At 45.3% G+C, this 19152-nt stretch overlaps 1 protein-coding gene and 1 pseudogene across 2 annotated transcripts; both read right to left on the bottom strand.

The window, feature by feature from the left end:
• Nucleotides 1-3978: 3978 nt before the first annotated feature.
• On the bottom strand, nucleotides 3979-8601 carry LOC100844275 (annotated as a pseudogene).
• A 4883-nt stretch (nucleotides 8602-13484) lies between these two features.
• Nucleotides 13485-17139, bottom strand: LOC104582865 (pentatricopeptide repeat-containing protein At3g58590). 2 transcript variants are annotated; one of them, XM_024458169.1, is made up of 6 exons: nucleotides 14883-17139; nucleotides 14591-14667; nucleotides 14432-14473; nucleotides 14203-14277; nucleotides 13988-14080; nucleotides 13485-13896 (listed from the first exon to the last, which is right to left on the bottom strand). In XM_024458169.1, the coding sequence occupies exon 1, from the start codon at nucleotides 16890-16892 to the stop codon at nucleotides 14907-14909; it is 1986 nt and encodes a 661-aa protein (XP_024313937.1). In that variant the 5' UTR covers nucleotides 16893-17139; the 3' UTR covers nucleotides 13485-13896; nucleotides 13988-14080; nucleotides 14203-14277; nucleotides 14432-14473; nucleotides 14591-14667; nucleotides 14883-14906. The 2 variants fall into 2 exon arrangements, with proteins under 2 accessions (XP_024313937.1, XP_024313936.1); XM_024458168.1 differs by having other exon boundaries at nucleotides 14432-14667.
• Nucleotides 17140-19152: the final 2013 nt, after the last annotated feature.

Below are 19152 nucleotides of genomic sequence, written 5' to 3' on the forward strand. Positions count from 1 at the left end.
CCCTCCATATGAACTACCCCCCATAGTTTTAGCTGGAGTAGATTTTGGTGGAGGATCATTAAAACGATGCCTCTTAGAGTGTGAACCTCTTCAGGATCGCGGACATCAGATAGAATAGTAGCCTTCTCATTGTTCTTTTTGTGACTCACAATCACAGATTCACATTCAAAGAAGAAGTCATAAAGCAAAGTACCTAGGTATCCCTCTACAGATGCAGGTATATTATAGGCATCCACACAACAGAGCTTGATACGCACATATTCAGGTTTGGATAGGGTGGCCGGATCAATGTCCAAGGTGACGCCTACCAAGGATCCAACAAAAGCAACCACGGCCTCAGAGCGCATGTCACCAGGAATATTACTCACTTTCACCCAAGCTTGATCCATTTCTCCTTTAGCACCAATAGATGGTGTCCAGGGATCAACATTCACCTTAGCAAAAGTGTTCTGGAGAACAAATCCCTTAAAAAAGGAAAACTCCTCAACTTTTTTACCATTAGGAAAACGCATCACAAAATGACCAGGGCCAATAGGATGAGCAGAACAACGCCAGGTACCAGCAAACAGAAGATTGAATGCAGCCTCAACCTGGCGTGCAGTGGCCACGCCCTCCACCACAGTGAGAACAACTGAGGAATTCTTGTCTTTGGTGGTTTTCTCAGAAGGAATGGGGGGAATGAAGAAAATACCCTGCCCTTTGGCTTGGAATCCACACATGGGAGCAGAATAATCTTCAAAAAATTTCCTAGGGCAATCCCGAACAGCATGACCAAGGATCCCACATTTAGAGCACGCACCTTTAGGAAGAGCAGTTGGCGACGAGGCATCACGAGGATGTTTGTGTGATGAAGGTAGCGGACGAGTCGGCGGCGGATGGTCTGCAACCACCACCTCCTCGATGCGACCCACCGGTGCCATCTCGGTCACCGATGCCGTCACACCGTCTAGATTTGCCCACTGGTTCGTCCCAGAAGACTCCCCCGCCGTCGTCTGAGAAGCTTCCTCCCAGCGAGCATTCCCCTGCACCTGGCCACGGATCTGAAGATCCTGGCCACGGATCTGAAGATCCTGGCCACGGATCTGGCCTTTGGCCCGCCCCTGATCCTGTCCCCCACGGACCGGGGCCTCCCTACCCTGATCGTGGTTCCAGACAAGACCACGGCCACGACCTTGGCCACGGCCGCGCCCAGCCCCAAAACCGTCACGGCGTTGGCCGTAAGCAATGTCTGCCTGCCCCCTCGAGGAGTCACCAATGGATCCACGCGTCAAAGGATCAACGGGACGACGTGGCGAAATCGCCACCGCAGGAACAACCGTCCCCACCCGGGGGACCGCGCCAAGGACGGAACTACCCCTCGCGGGAATTGGTGCGGGAATCACCCGCACTGACATGATCGAGGGCACACCAGCACGGTCGCTCGCCGGCGGCGGCAAGAGACGACGTGGCACGAGGAGGTTCATCGCCGAGAGAACTTTTTCTTCAGAAAGAAAGAAACAAACTCACTTTTTTGACAATTCACGGGTCAATTTGTTTCGTCGAGGAGGCCACGCTCGAGCCTGCACGACAGCACGAGCAGCCGCCGGCGGAGAGTGAGAGGAGGCCGAGCCTCCACGAAGTTGCGACGGTGGGCGGCGGCAGCGAGCTCGGCCAGGAGCGCGGCGAGGGGTGCGAGGAGGATGGGACGGGAGGCGAATGCGGGCGGATGTGGAGAGAAACAGAGGGGGCGGCAGCGAGGTGTGGAGGAGGGGCGGTGGGCGGTGTCGTGGTGGCAGAGATGATCCGTCGCCTCACTCAGAACCCTGGCGGTGGCAGATTGGGAGGTTGGGGGTGGCTGGCGAGCGCAGGGGAGGAGGGTGGCGGCGGCGTTATCGGCTGGCGAGTTTGACGAAGCAGTACGGGACTAAAGAGAGTCGGGGCGTTATTTTTTTTTAGAATTTTGACAAAATACAACATTTTTTTTACTTTGTTTCAAATGCACACATTCCATTTTCTTAGACAAAAATAGCACACCTTTCTTCAATCCAGACCCACGTGCCATGATTTTTCTGGACCAAATCACCCCTGCCGATTTAGATGGATCCGTCTTCTCGTATCCATCGAACTGCAGAACAGACAGAACGCAGGAACGGAGGAGGTCACCACTGCCGGCCACGCCGTTCCTCTCGCCCATCTAGTTTAGCCTACGGCAGCCTATAGCATTAAAGCAAGCAAAGCATTGCTATGTATATGGCTGATCAATGGAGGTTAATTAGATAGCATACAAATCATGAACCGTATATATGGCTTCATGAGATACTGCAAGCAGCAGCACATTGCTAGAGCAGCGTGGGCCTGATGAGGCTCGTCGAGTAAGCCGGCAGCTACCTCGTCCGGTGTATGGCAGTATGGGGAGGGCAGCGGTGGCCACGTCCGGATGTCCGGTGCGGCGGCGGCCCTGATCAATTCCCCTCCCCTCTTTCTCTTTTCATGTTCCTCAATTCATCTCCCTTCGATCTATCCAAGTCGATGTTGATCCAGAAATCCATCCCAATCGAGAGATTAGACGAGGGCAATTTGTTCCAGAAATCATGACATGTGGGTCTAGATTGGGAAAATGATTTAAAAAATAAAAAATGGTGTTTTATCAAGATGTCAAAGAAAGGTGTGCTAATTTGTCTAAGAAAATGAAGAGCTCTTTTACGGTAGCCCGGAATTAATATATACCGTTTATTTTTCTTGATCTTGTGGCTGATATTGTTTGGTACTCCATCGCTAACTCCATGGAGTACCAAGTCTGAAATCAACGGAGTACCTCGATTTGGAGGGCAAAATTGTAATTGTGCACGGATAAATTGGTCTTTTCCCGTGCTAGTTTTAGTTCTCGGCATGAAGCTGTCGTACAGCAGGTGGACGCCGTTGCTTGTTGCCGACGTAACCGTCGTCAGGGATGGGCCGGACATGTTCTTCGAGTCGTCCAGCACGGTCGGAGCCGGGCGCTGTAACGAGTTCCTGGAGGGAGACGGACGGATTGAATTCTTCTAACTCTGAAGCGTTTGCGTTTTTGCCTGCACCACTGAGCCACGGCTTGACCTTGGCCGTCGGGGGCTTGGCGACGGAGCCGCTGGGAGCTGCCGTGGGGAGGAGCAGAGAAAGATGCATTTTGATTAAGGAAACTGTTGATCAATTAGGAAACATACCTCCGATAATTGGAAAGGATTGCCCCAACTGCTTATGGTGTTTTTCCTTTTTTTTTCCGGTCGTAACTAACGACCATTAAGATAGCCTTTGAGAATTGTCTAAATTGGCCTTTAATCTAGATGGTCAGATCTGATCGGTACTCTGGTATTTGATTTTGGAGTACCAGGGTACCGTAAAAATCCTCAAAATGAAAGGTGTGCATTTGAGGCAAAGTACAAAGAAAGACGTGGCATTTTGTCGAATTTCTCGAGTTTTTTTTTTGCGTTAGGAGCCGCGGCGAGGGCCGTCCTCGACTGGGAGGCGGGAGCGCAGCGGAAGCCATGGAGATCTGGTTGGGGAGCATGGTGGAGGCGGAGATCTCGTCCGTCGGAGTTGGCGTTGGCGGTGCAGTCCGACGGCGGCGGCCTCCCCGTCCTCTCCTGTCGTTGGTCTCTCTCCTCTGTACCGAGCGCACGTGAGAGAACGAGAAGAGAAGAGTAGATCGGGTGTCGGCGACTTTGCGGTGGCAGTGGATGTAATTTTGGTAAAATTGACATACGAGGGATGCAAACTCCAAATTAAAGAATAGGTAAGATAAGATGTTTATATTTACTCCCTCTGTTCCTAAATTCTTGTCGTTGTTTTAGTTCAAATTTGTACTAAACAACGACAAGAATTTAGGAACGGAGGGAGTACATCGTACGGACAAGTAATAGACAACATCATATCAATTCACATTTATTTAGATAACACGGTACCACTCGTAGCACACGCCTGTAGATTGGTGCCCAACGAAAACAGACCCCAACCTGAATGAAATCACCACGCACGAGAGGGTGCTCCAGACCCTGATTCGTTCAGCCTATCGAGCAATGCATTGAAATCTATCTGCTGGCAGCTGTCCGTCATCCTCTGGATCACATTCAGCACCTGGTCCCTTGGATATCCCATGGTGATTGCCTTGTCAACCATCTCTCCATATGGATGACCACGCATCTTGTGATGAGATGACCCTGGATGATTCACACCAGCACCACCAAGAGGCATCTGTGGTGCCTAGACTGCAGAAGGACCACTCGGCGGGTAGCCATACCTTGTGTTATAACCTTGCAAATGCCCTTGTGGTACATATTGCGGCGGGCCGACATAGGACCCCTGACTTGGAGGAGGTAGTTGTTGCCTTTGCGTATTGTGCTGCGGTAGTGGCTGAGATGGTGGGATGCTAGGTCCACCGTATGAATATTGCACTTTAGAATGACTCCCACCTGATGGAGCAACAGTGTTGTATGGTCCTTGCATAGCCACACCCGCACTGCCGGGCAGAGTATCAAGGGTAGGGTTCAATCCCTGGTGGGTGGATAACGAGGGTAGTTCGGTGGAGTCTGAGGTCTCATTTGAGTTTGCACATGAGGATGTTGAGGTTGCACTGTCTGAGGGAGATGAGAGTTGGATTGTTGTGGTTGTAGTTGTGGAGGAGGAAACTGTTGAGCATTAGACAACTGGGGTTGCTACACTGCTTGTGTTGGAAACTGCTAGCATTAGAAAGTTGGGGGCCTTGGGGCTGCTGCACAGGTGGAGGAAATGACTGCGAGTAAGTCTGCTGTGGCTGTGCCACTGTTGAAGGAGATGAACGAGAGGATTGTTGCTGCCACTATTGCTGGTAAGGAGGGTAAGACTGTGTCTGTGTTTGATTTGCTGACTGAGGCTGGGATGAAGCATGGACTGGTACATCTTGAGCTTGGGGCCTTACTGGCAAGTATTGCACTTCTGGTTGTGCTTGCTACCCTTGTGTGTCCTGGTTGCCTGGAGCTTGGTGTTGTGGGTAGTAAACAATGGCTTGGCTAAGAACATAACGATCCTGGTGTGGAACAAGAGAGCTAGGAGCTGTCTGCTGCATAGGTTGATCATTGTACTGTTGAACTGGTTCAAAAGCTCTTGGTGCAAGTGACGACGAGTTCACTTGATGACGCAGCACAAATGCCAGCTGCTTACCTGCTGCATCTGGCTTTTCTTCAAGCTTCTTTTGTTCGGGGAAAGAAGGTGTTGGCACATCTTCTTTCTTTTTAGATTCATCTTGTGTAAGTTGAAATTTGGCTAGCTCCTTCTGAGCTTCCACTAACTCTTGCTTGTCTCGAAGGATTTGAATAGACCTGTGCACCTGAATCATATAAAGTGTCCCCAGTTACAACTTCTAAACAAGGGGTCAATGCTCAAGATCTATCAAATATATAAACAAAAATGTGATCCACATGTAAAACAATAAAAATGAAGTAATGAACTATTGGCTAACAATATGTGGTCAATACTTGGAATTCTAACAAGGTCAGCGTGCTTCACAGTTTCTTAACAAACAATATAGGCGTTAATCATCACATTTCCTATCTATTGTATGCTTTTAAGTGCAGCTTCCAATTTGTACAAATACATAAGTATATACAGCAGACCAGTGAAGAGTCTATGTGCACAACAGGTAATGCAAAAAGATTTTATTAGAGGGAAGTAGAAAATATCATTTTTCATGTTCAGTTCTTGGCGACATGGATAAAGCTTAAATTCTTGGTGAATGTTGCCACGAGATAGATCATCAGTTATGTCAGCTCTGTGTTGAGATACCGATGTTTAGAAATCTGAAGGCACGGGTTAGGCACATACAGTGATACATGTTGATAATGCCTCGTTAAATACGATTTATGCAAGGCCCACTGGCCAAGTATCCAATATCAACAAGCCTCCTCACTCATGACTTGTATAAGGCACAATCCATAAGTCCAAAACTTTTTCTTCCATCATAAAGACTCCCTAACTTGCAGTGTGCATAGAACTAGATAAAAGGGTGAAGGACATTTGATTTGAGAACCTCCCCAAGCATATACCCATTGAGAAGAGGATCAGAAGTACTAGCCTGCCTAGAGTTAATATACCATGGTACGAAATCAAACCTGAGCATCCTAGGGAAACCTCACCGATGCATGTACAAACTCACAGGGTATCTATGATATTCACTTCTGATTTGAAGATGCTGGAAGAAACATGCGTGAAGATACTATTGTGTGTGGCAAAAGTGACCTAAATGATTTTTATAAGATTACAGATTTTGGGTGATTCCTATGTATAAGATAAGCTATCTATACAAAGAACTAAGCCAAGTCATCAACAAAATCATCATACGTTGGGCTTAACGGGTCTTGGTGAACCATAATAAACATTCAGGTTAGCTCACATTGGGATTTCCAAATGTTTGGGCGAATCAGGTCAGTGTAGGACAGGCCCAGCCAAATCTGAACTTTGGGACAGGCCTGATCCAGATCAGGATCAGATGATTGGGATCTGGGTTGGCTGATCAAAATATGCTCAGGTCATCAAGTGCATCAACATTAAGAGTATCACACCATCAGGATGTCATACTGGTTGGCACCAGTAAGCACCAATTCAAACATGTGCTGCATCTTCATTGAGGCATGGCAGCATAAAGGATACACACCACAACTATTTTACACCATTTTACAAATGCCTTCTAAATTAGTGTGTGACAAGAAAAAATAGCCTTGTTTTATGATTGTATGATCTGTAACTGTACTTTGTTTCAACTAACCCAGATCACAGCAAGTAGGTAAAATGACAGAACATAACCTACAAAACCAGAGTGGTTGTGTTCCAAGTGGAATAACAACTAATGCAGCCTAGGTTAAATCTATATGAACGTAACACTTACTACATCGACAGCTTTTGCTACTTAGTCTGAACTCAATATGATCAATAGCATGCACAAACACATTGGTGCAATAGACTGGAGCAAACATTTATAAGCACAAGAGCAACATCACATGCAAGTGATGTAAAATGTTCCCTGGGCTGTCCGCTCCCACACACCGGGGTTTGTTCCCTAGGTATACACCACATGCATGAGTGACGAGTGTCGTGTTTGTGGGTTGTGACTGTCCACTTTGTACTCCTTAAAAAAATGTTTGGATGTAATAAATATCCTAGTAAGATGATCTTGGCTACAGACATAATATAGAATGCATACACAAGAAATTCATAGAACTAATAATATATGAATCAACATATGGCATGATGATACAAATGATAACAATAAAAATGAGAAAAATATCTTCTCAAACGATCTTACTTTCAAAACTACTATTTACTTACTCCATGTAAATGTTTCTCAAGAGACTTCAATCTCATATCAGTCTCACTGCGAAGCATGTCACTTCAAAGTTCACCTATGGACCTCTCAAGCTTATAGCAATAAATCTCCAGATGTGAAAGCCGATAGTGATTCCTTCAAGAGATCGTAGTAAATTATCAGCATATTTCTTCATGCATCTCTCAACAGCAGAAAGTACATCCTCGTTGGCATAACTTTCTTGTTCGTAAACTTTCACAGATGGTCTCCCAAATCTGCTCTCATGAAAATCATGTTACAAAAGTACAAGGATGAGTCACTAGAAGTAATGAATAAACGGTGAGCATTTTAACCACGACAAAATAAATAAAATTATATTGCCAACGAAAGCTTGCATAGGTTCGATGGAAGTTATTTTTAAAATGCAAAATCTCATTGGAATTTTCATATTGTTAATAGCAACATTTGATGACCTATACATCAGTTATGCCTCTAGCATTCAGCAATACAGGGGATTACTCTGTAATTTCCAGCATGGTCATAATGGTTTTCGAGCTGGTCCCTTAACATTTCCTATCTAGGGACTAGCATCATAGAAACAAAAAAAAACTCTGTGTTGTTTGAATAGACAGGTGATACAAAAGTGAAATAACCAACAGAAGAGCAGCATTCTCATGTGGTAGTCCTAAGTCCTAACAGAAGTAATCTATTAGGTCCTTTCAGCTTGGAATGTCATTTGAATGAACGATTAATTGACAATTTGTTTCCTATGCTTCATAGTACTTTAGAACTTTCTACTTCTTGCATAGTAGGGGTTAAACCTTAAAATGCAAAAATCTAGAAGTACTGAAAAAGTAGAGCTGTCTATATGACTATAAGAATGTTGTTTTCCCTCCATCACCACGGATCAAAGAGTTGACATTGCGTAAAACGTAGCAGTAGCACCCATAATACGCTCCAATCAGAAATATAACTGATGCATAAAAATAGCGGAACTACAGACTTTTCCATGCGAACTCATCATTTAATGAAGAAACTGAAAGTTATTAACCCAATTAATTTTTTCCTAGTTCCAAATTCTTCAAATCCAACAGACGGATTCGGCAAATCTAGCCCCAAGCTTCAATCAAAGCTTGTCACACCAACTGCTGCTTTCCACGAAATGGATCTAAAGGGAGGGAAGGAGGGGAGCGAGAAACGATGGATACCTTGTCAACTGGATCGGGTCACTTGGGCTCGGAGTGGGCAGCGAAGTCGTCATAGGAGCAGAGCACGTGGTCGGTGCCGAAGTCGAAGCTGCGGGTGCCGCCAGCGGAGCCCCAGTTGTCCAAATATGAATGTATTTATACCTAAAAAACGTCTGGATGCATGTAATATTTCATCACTTAATATGGGACGAAGGAAATATATGTTTAAACTGCCATTTTCTAGTCCCTCAGTTCCAAAATGTGGAGCATATACATCCTCCATCCGTTCCTATAAACAAGGCGCATACTTTTGTTTGCTAAAACCAAGAAGAGCTCAGGCTTCTAATTAATCTCCTCCTTGAGTGCGCTGTGCGTATACTGGTTGGCTGCATGCAAAGCAAACGTCTTTATTATCCTTTGCTAATTGGCTGCATGCATGTCTAGCATTTAGTGCAACCTTGTGCGCCTTGTTCATGGGAATTTTAGAAGAAAAGTTATACGCCTTGTTACAGGAACAGAGGGAGTATATTTTATTGATTATTTTGTAAAATTCGACCAATGTTGTGTTAAAAAATATCAACATTTACACTTCCAAATCAAAATTATTAGGTCAGTTGCAAAATATATTTTTATGGTATCTTAATTTGACATTATATATGCTGATACTTTTTTATGAGTTTAATTAAATTTTAGAAATTTTGATAATCAACAAAATTTACATACTAGCACATCTTGTAGTAGAAAAGTGAGAGTTCTGTGTTTTACCTTTGCTTACCCCCGCATCACCGGTTTTAATAACAAACCCATCCACACTCGCACTAGTAAGTTGGTGCGTATATTATTATCATCATTCATGTAGAATTTTCAGTTTTCATTAATTCAGTTGAGTTGAGTCCATTCCACCCTCAGATGCCAGAGGAAAACTTGAAGGAAGATATCAATAACAACTTTTTTATGTTCAGTATCATGTTAGTGTTCAAGAGTGTCACTGGTTTACAATATTTCTCTACATGCATATGCCTGGCATATTGTTTGTGCATTGGAGCAATGGAATCGCGATTTCAGTAGTATCAAATTCGAATATGTATTGAACATTTGATTTCAACTATTGTTCATAACACGACTGTCTACATCTGAATTTGTGTGCTACTTTTGTAACCTAGTGACTTTGTGAGTGAAGCTGTCCTTGTCGTAGTGTCTGTTGCCTATGGGCTCATTTGTAATCTTTATCTGCTGGGCTAACAGGCCGAGCAAGGTCGTATGGTTTCATCACTAACCAAAAGCTCAAAATCCATAACGCAACCAGCCCTCGGGCTCAAAAAGAAAAAGGAAATTAGCCCTCGGTATGGATGGGATTGGGAGCTGAGAGGCCGAGAGCCCGCCAGGCCGTGGGGAGCAAAATGTTGCATTGCGGCGGCGCCGTACCCGTACGTGGTTTTTTCAGAACAACCCGTACGTGAGTGCGCTGCGAGTTCAGGTACGTGCCGCCCAGCCGGCCTGCTTCGGATGCAGCCTTGCAAGTTTGCTACACGGCCCAAAGCCGAGAGGGCCTAGGCCTTTGAACGACCGGCACCGGCCCATAGTATATCGGCAGTGCCCCTGGTAGACGTGACGTGCCTCGCTTCAGTTTGCAAAGTTTATCGGAGCCACCACGGTGCGTGTCATATACGAAGCCATGTGCCATGTACGGAGTATATTACTCCACTTCCGTTCCAGGAGTTTTTTTCTCAACAACTTTTCCGGCCGGCTTGCCGACCTTTACAAGACGTTTGTCCACTACTTCCACTCACCTTTTTGGGCCAGCCACATCGAGTCAGATGACGCGCTGGTCCCGTATATATCATTCTTCGTTATCTATCGTGTCGTCGGTTTACGGTCACAGTCAACGGAAAGCTGCCCAGTTAACTGTAATATCATTAACCGTCCATGTCACTCTCGCTCATGTAGTCACGTTTATATTATACAGCAAACAATGATGGGTGTCAAAACCAAAAGGGAAGTGCTCGGCAGATGTTCATCATCATGCATGACATATAACTCGAGTGGACTCGTCACAGCAAACATATATAACGCGTGGACAAATTAAACAACACCATACAAAATATCCTGACACATACTGCGTGTCATGAACAAGGCAACATGAAAGGGGTAGTCTTCACTGAATATAACAGATCTTAGTATTATTTGCGAGCTTCAATATTGCGCTCGTTTATTACAACTCCATGCGCGCGTGCGTGTCTATAGTACCTAGCCTCACATTCTTGCGTACGTGCACACGGACGATGCACAACGAATAGAACAGCGGTTCTAAGCACGCACACCTCCTTGAACCCAAATGCAAATTATATGATCTATACCTCGATCTCCGGTACGTAGTCTCTGATCATTACAGTAGCGGATATATATAGACCAGCGACGCGCCCACCACCGTGCTCACGTACGGGGAGCTAGCTAGATTTCTATGTATACGTATACGTATACGAATATCTGCTAGCTCTACGTACGTACGCAGGTGTTGGCGCGTGATATCTCCTTGATGATGTGTCTAGTTGTGGTGCTGCGGGTCCGGGCCGCCCGGCACCTCCCGCTTGTGAGCGGCGTCGCCTCCTGCTCCTCCTCCTTGCTGCAGGCTCCTCCTCACGTGGTTCCACCTTCCCCGAGTAATGCCATTGCCACCCCCGGCGCTGCCCGCATTGGTGTTCGGGGCAGCGTAGAGGTGATCTGCCTGCACGGCGCGAGCTTCGGCCGGCGTGGCTACGAGCTCCGTGCCGACGATCAACACCAGGCAGAGGAGCACAACAACGGCGCCGGTGCGAACGGCCATTGAGCTAGCTAGACGTTGAGAGACAAGGGTAGAGCCAATTGAGAGGATCAAGAGAGATGGAGAGCTTGTTCTCGGATATCCATTCATGGCCAGGTGCCGCTGGCTATTTATAGGATGGATGAAATGAGGAGGATCATATCGATCGGCGGTTACAAAAGAAATAATGCATATGTTAAGTGGGGCCGGGGCCGGGCGTTAGTGTGGATAATTGGTGGAACCACCGCGCGCATTTGTGTGCCAAGGACAAAGAAGGACACGTAGGGGTGCCGTTGGATGAAGCTCCCGTCCTAGTGGCCACTATACTCGTACACTGCATGCCAGTAGCTAAGAAGATCATGGTTCGATCATGAGGAGGAGGATCCTCTCCTTTTCTCTGTTTTTATGTCTTTACTTTATTGCAATATATTATCATATGATCCGTGCCTACGCACGCCATGAGCCACTGTTCTGCTCCGATGTTCCATGAATGTTCGCTTCCACAGTATGCTAGTTGCCCACAATTACTCACTCCACACATGGATCTTAGTGCGCCACAGATCGAGTGACAGAGGGATGTCACCGCCGCCCGCACTCTTCGTGTATACGCTGTGCGCCCTGAACTCCGTTTGCGTGGAAACCAGGACGATTTTGGATTGAGAAGTAACTGTTTCTAAGCATGGGTGGAGGACGGAAAAATATTCGAGGTCAGGTGAACTCTGAACCGTAGAAACAAATTGATGCAAAAAAATCAAAATTGTCTACTCAAATTGATATTTTCTACTCCGTATTGATTGTAAATATATTCACTTAAACTAAAAATAGACACATATTTAAAAATAAGTAGATCCTAGAAATTTAGAAACAAATTTCTAAATTTACCCCATTTTGTTACCAAAATTTAAGGTCACTGGCGTCTTATACCTTTTCTTGATTTACCCCAATTTCTGACCCAAATGCAGAAATTTAGAAACGAGTTAGACTATTGTATTGTACAATTCCCTTATGGCCTTTTGTCTTCCCGTTCATTTTATCCATCATCGAAGAACAGAACACAAACAATGAAGTACTCCTACCAAATAAGCGTGAGGGACAGACGAACAGAAGCAGCCTGGGCAGTGGCCGTGCCACCTGACTCACAAGAAAGAGAGGGAAAGTTGCTATTTCTTGTATATGTCATTCCTTGACTCATACTTTTGTCTATACCAATAGGAGAACACGTTGTGTGCTCCGTAGTGTCCATTGCCCCAAATATTTCCAATTCCAAAACTATATATAGGAGTTTTGAAAATGTCTAAAAAGAAAAATCCAACATATGTATGCAAATTTGATACAGCTCGAGAAACAGGGAACAGACAATTCATAACCCAATTTGCTACCGTTTAGCCATATTGGTATATTTTTGTGTTTATCGGTCCATGGATCGAATTTTCATTTGAAATTTTGTGACATTATAGTCACATACTCACATGTTGTACCTTTATGGTAATGAAGTGTTTTTTTTTTGGTTTGGGAGTACGGAGCACCACAAAGCCTGGAAGCACCAGACGGGACTACACTTGTCTTGGGAACCACCTTCAACCCGCTGAGCAAGTATGAGGTGAAATGCTAAGTTAAAGGACCACTGAAGATATACCTGTCAAGGAACACACAGATGGAGGGAATGCTCCTACCTGCAAACTGTGAAGCTGCGCGTTTTTCAGTCACGGAGAACAAATTGCGCTAATATGTAGGTACTCCCTCTAGCGGAGAACAAATTGTGCTAATATGTAGGTACTCCCTCCAGTTCCATATTAAGTGTCGCTAATTTTGTACTCTCTCCGTTCCATAATTCTTGTCTCAAATTTAGCCAAAACTGGGTGTATCTATTTCAAAAAAACGTTTAGATACATGTAATATTTCGACAAGAATTATGGAACGAAGGGAGTAGAACTTAATATGGGATGGAGAGACCAGACATCAGTCACAGCTGCCATTCTGTATCAGTGCCACACACCGTCACCAAGGACAATGCCAATCTGCCTGCCTACAATTCGGAGATACACCAAGGACCATGCAACGCACAAGATGACAGCGAGCAAAATCAATCAGGACTCGGGATTTTACGATTTGCATTTGGTAAACCGGATCTTTTTGCAACTACCAATCTTCGCAATCCCAGGTTGATAAAGGGGTCATGATATGTAAGGCGCGCCACTAGCCAATTACATTAGATAATGATCTGAATTCTTTGACCAAATCACCATTCATGGAAAAGGACAAGAATGCCCGGTCACCGATGAGAACTTTTATAGTTAGCCATGTCGACAGTGTCTAGTGGAAAGGAAAGCAACATGCAATATATATATAAGTCCAGGTTTGGATGCTCTATTAGCTATATTTCGCTACTAATGTGCATGCTTCGTCAAAAGCCTATAGTACCTCTGATATAATTAGCTCATGCCTCTGCCCCTGACCCGTTCTGCAACCGATTTGCCACACCCTAGAAAGGAAATGGCCTTGGCTGACTAACCATAATGCAAAGAGGCGCCTTGGAAGAGCTTAGTATTTCCGAAAAGTGAGTCCACGTTTCAGATGCTCATTGAGCAGGAACCACACCTGGCAACAGTGTCCTCAAAATCCTGTTCATTATAAAATGCATTGGTCTCGATGGATGCAGGTCACCATCAATTAGATCCAAGCGAAGCATGGTAAATAAAAAAGGGAACTTACTGAACTCGTTCCAGTCATTTTCAACATTTCCACAGGCTTCAAGTGGCTGCCGCGCCTTGGTATTTGGACAAACTCCTTTTACTCTCCTTTTGCCTGTGTATTGAAAATGCCTTCTTTAGGTAATGAAAATGAACCACTGAGCATAGTAGATACCTGATGCTCATTAATGTTTATGCCCTGACATCATCTTCATTTCTTTATATTCCATTTCTGACCTGAATTCAGCGAGTGTACAATATTTTCAACGCAGTACGCATATCTATTTTGCTCTGTGGTCCTTAACACCTCCCCTGCAAATTTCACAAAGGATGAAAACCAGTTTCAACAGCCAGTGCGAACAATGTCTCTGAGGAGACGGGGGGCTGCATCTATAAGGGTCACAAATAAAGGTAAAATAAAATAGTAGCCATCCTCTTAACCTCCTGCTTGTTGCCCAATTCTTACCATGATGGCAACAACATGGGTGCCTCTTGCTAGTTGGCATTGCTGCATGTAGAAAGAGGGAGGTGTTCCTTATGTAATCAGTCACCAGATCATGGTAGAAAACAAAGTCAAACCAGTGGGAGGGGACAAAGAAATGCCGACCCACAATAAACCACCAACCAGAAAAGGCTTCATCAATGAGGATGCTTAGTCTTTATCAATGAGGATGCTTCCAATCAACACTCTTCACGTATAAACTGGAGTGAATAATAGAGGTGAGGTGATCAATACATATGTCTAGCAATTAAATATCCGTCATTACTAAATTATTCATACATATAATTTGCATGATAAACTATACAATTGTTGCAATATCATTGCTCTGTGCAACCAAAACGCATCTGGTATCCAGTAGTCTAAATATTAAATTAGCAACAAGAAGTTTGATGGATTGATGTGAACAAACACGCACCTCCATTGCTTGCCAAGACCATTGCTAGCTACACACTTGAGTGTCTAGAATGCCATATGTATTGCATCCTTGGAGGAATGTGCGCCATATAATTGTACTTGGACGGAAAGGCATGCCTCTAATCACAGAGCCAGCTTGCTTCAGATGGCCACACTTGCATAGCATGTCCACCACACAAATGTAATGCTCCATCTCAGCTTCAGTCGAGTAATCAGCTTCCATACATTTGAATATCTTCATTCCCTCCTGCACAAGTCCACCATGTCTACAAGCTGAAAGGACTGCCAGAATTGCTACCTTGTCAGGTTTGAGGCCAGCCTCTTCCATGGCTTTAAACCATGCCAAGGCCTTGCGAGAAAATCCATTAAGTGCAAGGCCAGAAATCACAGTTGTCCATGAGATAATGTTCCTATTTTCCATTTCCTCAAAGGCTCTCACACAGTCTTCAATTCTACCACATTTAGCATACATATCTAGCAACATATTATGAACGTAAGTATCAGAGCACCCAGAACTGGTCTTGATGATAAGCCCATGAACTAACCTACCGAGAATAAGGCTGTTAACTTTTATACAGATACTAAGCAAGCTCACAGTAACATAGTTATCAAAATGATGCCCCAAAATTCTCATCTGTCTGAAATATTCAAAAGCTTCAGAATAATCACCATTCCGTGCACAAGCAGTAATAAATATGCTGCATGAAATATTATCACTGCTTTGCTGATGTAAAAGTAGCTCCTTGGTCTCTTGGTACATGTGAGCTCTATTATATGCCCCAGCTAAAACATTCATGGAGACAGTACAGGACTCAGGATCCAATGTAGCTCCATAAGCCAGGGCATCAGAAATAAAACCATGCGAAACATATGAAGATATGATTGCACTTGAAACATAGTCATTACTGCCATAACCCAGTCTTGCGACCAATGAGTGAATCTGCCACAGATCCAACAGTGATGGATCCTTAAGCAATGAAGAAAAGGTAAACTCATTTGGGCTAATCCCTGACCGTAACATATCTCTGAGAATAACAAAAAGAGTTGGAACATCACCATCTGACCTACCAGAAATCAGGGCATTCCAACATGAAGCGCTTTTATCAGAAATCTCTTCGAGAACTTTACGAGCATCCTTGCTACCAACACATTTTGTGTAGAAATCAACCAGTGAAGTGTTCACAAACACCCTTGTATTGAGATTATGCTTAATAGATTTTGCGTGAACATACTTCCCATGCTCATGTCCATTTATATTGGTGCAAGCATTAAGAACACTGCTAAATGTAGTTTCGTCTGGCAGAACCCCCTGACCTTGCATCATCAAGAAAAGCTCAAAAGTTCTCCCTGGCAAGTTACTCCTAGCAAATGCGGTGATCATTGTATTCCAAGAAACCACGTCTGTAAACATCAACCAGTTAAATAGCTTCTCTGCCGCACAAACAGCACAGCAAGTACAGTATGAATTCAGCAGTGAATTAGCAACTGCTGAGAAGGAATCCATTGCAATTTTCATGGCAAACCCATGAACTTGCTCCGGTGACCCAAATGCAGGCAAGACTGCAACGATAGACCCTTCGGACAAGCCATCACCGCTGCTCACGAGTCCCCTGAACCAGAACACGGCATCCTTGACATACCCATACTGAACAAACAAAGAGATGAGACAGTTCCAGGTGACAGCATTCCGTGCAGGCATTTCCCCGAACACCCTGAGCGCCTCACCGAATCGTCCGTCCCGTGCAAAGAACCCCAGCAATGCCGTCCCGGAGTACGGGTCACTGTGGAGGAGCCCGCTCTTGAGGATGTGCGGGTGCAGCTGAGCGGCGCGGCGGGTGCCGACCGAAGGCGAGGAAAGGATCGGCGCGAAAGTGAAAGCGGTCGGGGCGACGCCGGCGGCGAGCATGCGCGCGAGCAGCGAGAAGGCGTCGGCCCCGCGGCCGGCGCGGACGCGGGATGCGATGAGGGAGTTGAAGAAGGACGGGGAGAGCGGCGGGTCCCTGCTCGGCATTCCGTCGTGCAGGAGGTGGGCATGGCGCGAGGAATCGGAGAGGACCTAGGCTGTCGAAACGCGCGGTTTTCGGGAGAACTCCGGCTGCGATGCCATGGTAATGCAGTGTACCGTGGGGCAGAAGCGCGAGCGGGAGTGAGCTGTAGTCGTGCGGAGGCGGGAGCTCCACCGAGTCGAGGCTGCTGTAACTGGCCGGCACCGGCCACGGGACGAGGCAGGGCAAGTGTTGTTTTTTTAGCAGAACGAGGCAGTGGAAGTTGGGCAAGAAGGCCTGCGCGGCAGGAAATTGCGAGGTGAGCGCAGATTGCAAGGGCCCATCGCGGTGTACGCTGTCCTTCCGCGTGGCCGTGGGTTTTGGTACTTGGGCTGGATAGAAACAAGTGACCTGGCCCAACTCTTTTTTTTCTACCTCTATTACAAATTTCGTAGCCCACCAAGGCACGGTGTCAGGTGTCCGTCCAACTCAGCTCTGCCTTAATTGTAGCCAGCGCTGCCATTTTATGCATGGTGACTGCGTTCTGCTACACGTAGCATGCTGAAGTTGTCCGGGGCGAAGCTGCCATAGAGACGTGCTTCCGACACCAATAATTTTTGCCGGTAACGTAGAAATAGATGTGTAGTTACTCGGCCGAACCCAACCAAAAATCACGGTCGAACCCATCGATCCCGTGCTGCTGGGCTGAAGCCGATTTACTCGGTGGCAAGTCAGCCCAATTAGACAACTAACAGCCCAGCTAGCAACCCTGAACGATCGATCTGTCCGCACCCTCTACACACACGACGGTGTCATCTCGTATTCTATTCCAATTCTTATGCAATCTCGCGTCGTTTCGTTATCTGCCAACCAAAACAAGGAAAACCCCACTCTGAATCCCATAATTCCTTCGTCTCTATCGTCTCACATCGCCCATCACACAGACGTCGGACGCCGGCAACGGCAGCGGCAATCTGACTAGCCGTCTACCTGCCGAGATCTGAAAATTCAGGTACGTGAGCACCTGATCTCCCTCAATTCTAAGTCATGTCTAGTGTCTAATGTCTAGCGTAATCCCTAATGTTCTGATTGGTTTTTCTTTGTACTTTGATTGATTGATCTAGACCACGGAACGTTATTATGAGAAAAAGAACGATCGTTAGATTAAGATAATGATGCAACAAGGTTTTAAATCGCACGCTAAATCATTTCGCTGTGGCATCCTCCAGCCGCCATTGCGCCACAATCGCATACAAAATTGTAGCGCCATATCTAAACTTATCTGTTATATAATGAAGAATTAATGCAAAATTAGGGATTAACGTTGATTTCTCGGCAATTGTCATAGCGTCGCACCGAGGCTTCCGTGCCGCTATAGCGGCCAAATCGTGTGTCATTTATTTCTACGTGATGCAGGCACTTCAAGGCCACCCGTTAGACACAAGCAATCAGATTCTACTAATGCTAGTCTGCTACAGTCTCGTGTTCGGAGAGAAATTAATTTAGATGAACTGCCTTATGATAAGGTAGTTTAAATGTGATGGTTATAGATGATATTTTATTTTTCGCTTTTTATGCTCTTTAGCCGTGCACGCTTGTTTTGAGATGGTCTAAGATCGTAAAATACTATAGTTAGTTTATGCCCAAATCTCAGACGAATCCATTGGCAAAATTTTCTGGCTCCACTCCTGAAGTTGCCCAATGGCAGAAGAAAATCAGGGTTTTGGGTTAGATGTTGCCGTTTTCACTGGAATTCACAGTTTATTGCATTTACAAGTTTTTTTTGAAAAAAAAATAAGAAAAGTAACAAATGGAATGTCATGCATTCTTCAATCCTTACAAAATTTGCATGAGGTCCAACCTAATGGTAATGATCCTTATGAATTAGGTCAATTCAGACTTAAACCTTACGAATCTAGCAATTGTATTCCTGTAAAACGAATACTACATATAGGAAAAATTCCTGCAGGTTGAAATACTTTGAAAATTCTTCAACCGAATGAGCCTTAGATATGGCAAGGCCCAGAACAAATTGGGACCCTATGGCAACCACACGAGGATGAAGTAGCTAGTGTAACTCAATGTAGCTCAAAGTAACAAAAAGGCCGCACCATCAACCAAAACCGACGACGACGAGGTTGTTTCGAGCCAAGATCTCACGATCAAGAAGGCTAGAATGGGCTGTGCGGGAGAGGCTTGAGGAGCTAGGAAGATACTCAGCCCTGGTTTTCCGACTAGGAGATATACATGGAGCTTTGAATAAAAGAATTGTACAATCGCTAAATG

This window comes from Brachypodium distachyon, chromosome 2, assembly GCF_000005505.3.
Source record: "Brachypodium distachyon strain Bd21 chromosome 2, Brachypodium_distachyon_v3.0, whole genome shotgun sequence".
NCBI classification, from domain to species: Eukaryota; Viridiplantae; Streptophyta; class Magnoliopsida; order Poales; family Poaceae; genus Brachypodium; species Brachypodium distachyon.